The sequence below is a fragment of the Suricata suricatta genome, chromosome 8 (genome assembly GCF_006229205.1).
Source record: "Suricata suricatta isolate VVHF042 chromosome 8, meerkat_22Aug2017_6uvM2_HiC, whole genome shotgun sequence".
Taxonomy (NCBI): Eukaryota; Metazoa; Chordata; class Mammalia; order Carnivora; family Herpestidae; genus Suricata; species Suricata suricatta.
Window position 1 is genome coordinate 40,187,721 of NC_043707.1, and position 6,051 is coordinate 40,193,771.

The 6,051-nt window shown below is 45.2% G+C and overlaps 1 protein-coding gene across 2 annotated transcripts in view; it reads right to left on the reverse strand.

Annotated features, from left to right (window-relative positions):
* Positions 1-583: 583 nt before the first annotated feature.
* The window catches only part of MLLT11 (MLLT11 transcription factor 7 cofactor), an 8,620-nt gene continuing 3,152 nt past the window's right edge, over positions 584-6,051 (reverse strand). For both annotated transcript variants that reach the window (XM_029948693.1, XM_029948694.1), the window contains exons 2-3: positions 5,187-5,259; positions 584-998 (exon numbers count right to left, since the gene is read on the reverse strand). In XM_029948693.1, coding sequence (XP_029804553.1) covers positions 720-992 — 273 coding nt within the window. In that variant the 5' untranslated portion in view covers positions 993-998; positions 5,187-5,259 and the 3' untranslated portion in view covers positions 584-719. The remainder of the gene's footprint in view (positions 999-5,186; positions 5,260-6,051) is intronic.

Here is a 6,051-nt window from a genome sequence, read left to right on the forward strand (position 1 = left end):
ATGGAATCAGACTTTACAAATTATCATCGTATGCAGCAAGTGCATTTTAAGATTTGAAATTGAGAGTCATTTTCCTCAGCTAGAGTTAGGAGCAAAGTTGCAAAGTGTAAAGGCTTGAAGAAGGACTACCCCTTTGAGAAAACAGTTATTTCTGAAACGATTCCATTCTTTCCCTTATTTTCAGTCTTCATGATATATTCTTTCCTCTTGTTTTATACCTTTAACTACACCCCATTTCTCTGAGAAAAAGAATGTTGTAAGGAGTAGGATCAAACAGCGAGACAACACCTTAACAGCCTTTTAGAAATCCTACTGTCTCGTAGCAGATAATCTCAGCACTTCCAGGGGTTTCAGCAACCGTTGAAGAAAGATTTACTGATCTGGAGCAGGATATTAGGTTTGAGCAATCTCTGAAGAGGATTAAAAAAAAAAGCTCCCCTATCTTGTACTACTATACTACTCTCTGGTGCCCTCACCAGGCCTGTTTCTGGAATTAGTATCTGGGGGGATGCTTTGTTGGCTTGAGGGCTTTTGAGAGAAACTGATAAAATAGATAAATAAGTAAATAATAAATACACACAACTCTGGCAGATTCATCAGCACCACCTCAACACAATAGAGGGGAGAGAGCAAGATTCATAGGACAAAAGGGTGGGAAAGAAGGGGCCTGGACGAGAAGACAGTGAGGGCAAGGTGGTGGGAGAGAGAAGGCTTGGGCTTTAAAGCAAGTCCAGTTCAAAGGAGTGGATGCTGGCAATGGGCGCCCTCCAGAAGTTGAAGGTGCTGTATTCAAGTAGGGCATCGCCTTCGGAGTTTTTCTCCTTTTCAACTCCAGTCGGTTGCCCAGTCATTTTGCCAGCGCTGCTGTCTTGGATCTTGTAGGTGGATGTATCTGACAGACCCAGGTCTTCCAGCTCCGACAGATCCAGTTCTGGAATGGGCATCCTCCAGAAAAGAAAGGAGCTGTACTGGCTACTCACAGGGTCCCTCATAACTTCCTAGAAAGAAACCAACTGTTAATCTTCATGCTACAGCAACCTCTTCGTGGCCCATGGCCTTTCCTTACTTAAAAACTTCACAGGGGTGCCTGGGGGGCCTCAGTCGGTTAAGCACCTGACTCCTGATTTGGGCTCAAAGGTCATGATCTCACCGTTCATGAGATGGAGCCTGCTTGGGATTCTCTTTCCCCCTCTCTCTGCCCCTTTCCCACTGGCATGCACACTCCCCCTCTCTCTCAAAATAAATGAACCCTTAAAAAAACATATAAAAATTAAAACTTCATATTTTCATTTGCCTTGGTACATAATCCGAATATCCTAGGACAAGCTTTGGGAACCTTTCCTTTATTACCATTTTCTACCATTTTCTAACTTCTCCGGTCTTGGAAGGACTTCTTCACTGCCTATTGCTTGGTCAGTCTTGGGTATCGTTTTTTTTCCCCCCTTACTATGTTTTTAACTACTTCCTGACTTTGGTTTAATAGATACCTCTAAAATGGGCTTCTGTGACATTTCTGCTTTCTGTTTTTCTGTCTGCCTTCTAAACCCTACTATATCCTCACCAGGAAAAAACCTTACTCGGCTTCCTCTACCCTGTACGTTCCAGCATCTCCCCCAACCCCCTGTAGAGTTTTACGGGACTATATTCATTTAGAGCTACATACAGACCACTGTTGTGTGTCTTCTATCCATCTACTTAAAGAGACTGAGAGTTTCCATAAAGGTAACAACCAGTTGATACCTTCTTTACAAGTGCTGGGCTTTGCACACAAGACATTTGAGGCTGCTGATTAATTTTCTCTATTTAAAATGTTTGTTTATTTTTGAGAGAGAGAGAGAGAGAGACAGACAGAGACACAAAGCATGAACCTGGGAGGGGCAAGAGAGAGAGGGAGACAGAATCTGAATCAGGCTCCAGGCTCTGAGCTATCAGCACAGACCCCGAAGCGGGGCTTCAACCCATGATCATGACCTGAGCCAAAGTCAGATGCTCAACTGACTTAGGCACCCAGGTGCTCGTAATTTTCTGTTTATCCATAACTTGCCACTCCCATCTTTTAGCCCACAGAAAAAGCCTTAACAGCCCACATTTATATTTCTCTCTAGCCAACCTCTCCTTCAAAACAAAGCCCAGGTGCTTAAAAGAATTTTCCTGTGCTATAACAAGACCTTTATTCTCTGATCCTAATGCTAGAATTTACCTAAACAAATGAATTGCGAATTCCAGGTAAGGAAAGTAAGAGTTTAGATCAGAAAGAGAAAGCCTTTGACAGAATTAGATACTTCTCTAGGCTCTCACAAGTACTCCTATCATGTTTTCCCACCCACACCCTGATGTTATAGGACTATGATGCCTCCTGCAACCTGCTGGTTACCAGCCAAGAAGGGGCAAAAACATTAGTTGAAATGTTTTCAAAGAAACAGAATGAACATTCCACCCCTGCCAAAAATAGAACCCCCATTTTAAAAGGCCTTCCTCCCAGTACACTCCTCTGGCTCCCACCAGGCCCCAGGCTCCTCACCAATGGCTTTAAATAGGTTCCCAACTGCCCCATATAATGTGTTAGGGGAACATGAGAACCACTGCGCTGCAGGAACTGCAGCCCCGTATAATATGAACTGTCCCTACCAAGGCAGAGCAAAAAAGCCTCAATCTAGAGCACAGTTACCGGTGACTGTAGGGGCTTTAGGACTGGTGAGTGGGCAGACTAGGATGTTTTTCATGTGAAAAGCCAATCCCCAGTTGCTCTTTTTCTTCTGAGGTTCAGGCTCCAAAATAAACCCTGGGAATTGAGCATTACTCAGCAGAGAAACTGCTTAGGAGGGTTATGTGGGGACTGGAACCTGGCGGGGGGGGGGGGGGGGGGGGGGGGGGGGGGGGGGGGGGGGGGGGGGGGGGGGGGGGGGGGGGGGGGGGGGGGGGTGCTGGGAAGGTGAGGTCATCGTCCTCTGATACTGTGCTCTGATCATCTCCACAGTAATTTCCAGAGACATGTGCACAGAAAGAGAGCTACAAAAAATGGTTGTACCTAGCAGCCTACCAACTCGGACTTCAGACAGGGACTACAGAGATCCTAAAATGCAAACTTTAGGATTATCAGTGTTCCTGACTTCTGACCACAGAGATTTTTTTTTCTTCCTTTTTTTTTTTAAACTAATATTGCCAGTTATTTGCCTACATTGCTGGCTATTTTTATATCTCCTCCCTTACTAGTCCTCTCCAGATAAAACTTAGTATAATGCTGAATCATAGGGAGAAAAAAAAATCATAGAATTTTAAAACTAGAAGACATGTTTAGGGTTCCTGGTTGGCTCCGTCAGTGTGTTCCTCTTGATCTTGGGGTTTGAGCCTCATATTGGGTGTACAGATTACTTAAATAAAATATATTCTGTGCTATAACATACTGTATATTTAAAAAAAGAAAAGAAAACATGTTAGAAATTACTGACTTGTGGAGCCTTCCAGCCAGTTAGACAAAATCCAGGTCTCATTCCCAGTCTGGTCTTTTGTGATGTGTTGTACATAGATAGTGCCTACAGTTTTATACGATCCTACCCCAAACTTGCAAGAATGCTTAGTTGCCGAAGAAGATACTCAGTGGCTTAGATGTTGATTGTTCCTCTGATTCTGATCTAAGTGATGAAAATGCAAAAGGCAGTAGAGAGCAAGCTAGAATCTGAGACAGGAAAAAAGCTCTTTGACAAACTGACTCCTTTCCCTAAAACCAGGATATGTATAAAAACTGTCCAAACAATCCCTGAGCATCTGGCAGAGCATCTCTTGCAATTAAAAATGCTAAAGGAAATTTTACAAAATATTAACAAGGCCTAAAATCTCTAGCGGTGCCACTGACTCGGAGACATGTACAGAGAGTACCAAATGCATTCTAGAAAGACACTCATGGATACATTTAAATTCAAGTCAAGAACACTGATTACACAAAATTGAAACAAAAATACCATTCACACTACTTTCATTAGTAATGAAATGCTGGTGTCTAATATAGTATGGATTTATTCCCAAGTCTCCCTGTTCAGCAAGCCATCTCTTCCCCTCCCCAGATGTTCTCCACCCATACCTCCTCTCTCTCTACATTTTTTAAAGGGCTTAGACAATGCCTTGTACCACAATATATGCTCAATAAATACTTCCAAATGTCCCTCATTAATTCAGGTATTTTAGGCAAAGGTAATTTCTAAGTATCACCATGTATTCTTAGGGATGCATGATTAGCAAATATATAGTATAAAAAGAGACACTCTCTCTGAGCCACACAGACACACCCAAATACCCTTTGTCTAGACCCTCTGTGGGAATCCAAGGCCTACCTGCCCAACAGGGCCTTGCTGTGTCATGCTGCCACCATTGGGGGGAATGACAGGGATGGTGGTTGGCGGGGATGGAAGCTCTCTGGCATCTATGTGTCTCATTCTGGTCTTGGGCTTTCCTGTTAGCCATGTCTTTCCCCACTCTATTCTCACTGAGCTGCAAATAAGCATTCGCTTTCCAGAATCTGCCACCAAATGTAGCTTTTGTGGGCTGTACTGATTTCGATAGAAGATCAGGCAGTTCTCCAACACAGAGGCCCCCCACCTTCCTACCTCAAGCTGCCTCTTTCTTTGGGGCAAAGGTTTGAAACGGGAATGGGAGACTGTTAAAAAAAGAGGTCAGGATTACTTTCAATACTATGCCATCCTTTCCCCCAAATTCCCTCCTATGGAGACAATAAGTTTGGGGTGATGCTAGACACATCAATGGAACACTACAGAAAAAAAAATAAATAGGAAAGTACAGCTAGAGCAATATAGTAAGACTACAGATTCATCAAAAAACAGGTAAAACAAATTACAGCTTGAAATGGACGATACAGATAACAACTGAAGATAATAAAATACCTAAGACAATTATAGGCAGATAGATACTTGACATAAGCAGATATTCTGAGAAATAACAACTACATGTAAATTGTCAGAAATTAATGTCTGTGGATTAGAAGGCAAGGATGGAAATCTTAGCAAAGGGATCTAAAAAGGTGATGAAAAACTACCCATTGTTCATGGCGCCCCCTTCTCTTGACCTGTCCCCCCACCTCGTCCTTATTAAGGGTCTTCAACCTAACCAGAAGCAGGTGCTCTTTTATCTTTGCAGCCCCTTGCCTCCCCCTACCTTCCCTCAATTTAGTTTACCTGTTATCAATGAATTACTAGCGTGTTCCCAAGATGGAAGGAGTACCTCGGGGGCTCCGGCGTCTGCTCAGGGCTGGAGAAAAAGAAAGCTGTTGGGGCTTTGTCTTCTCACTCCCTCTCCCGCTCCAGTGGCTGAGTCTATCTGCTCAGTCTCCCCCTGCAATGCAGCCCCTCCTAAGAAGGGCGGAAGGACTCCCCGCCCCCTCCATGCCTGACTCGGCTAATTCAAATGATAGGTTCCAGAACACTTCAGGGAGGGAGACAGGCTTTATTGGTTGGCATAATGATTCCCCAGCTCTTCCAGCACCCCATGCTGACTGGGGTGCAATGAATGAGCAGTTAATTGTCCCCTAATTTTAGGCTTATGGATTAAAAAGCTTAGCTCTAGATAACAATAGAGGGGTGTCCCTTTATTCTTCAATTTGAGGATTTCAAGTTAGGAAATGTTTTATTTTTGAGAATCCGAAAAATCCTCCATCCTTCCCCCTCCAATCCCTACTCCTCCAACTCGCCTCCGCACCCCCGCAACGAGTAAATAAACCTAGCCCCACTCCACTTTGGGTAGAGCGTGGAGGGATATGGTGAGGTGCTTCTACGAATCTCTACACTCGGCCGGGCCCCGGGGGATTTGGGGGCTGCTTTTAGTTTTGCCCCGCAGTGCCCGGCGCGCGAGGGGGATGCGAGACTGTGGGCCGCGCGGCAGGAGCGCCGGCCGTCGGAAGCCGCCAGGCAGCCTCCCACGGCCCCGCGTGGTGCAGCACCCCCCCAACCCGGGGGGGAGGAGCAGTGCGCCCAGCTCCGGGCCGGACGGGTTTCGTAATCGCGTCGCCGCCGTTTCCGCCCTGAGCCAGCCCCACCTCTGCCG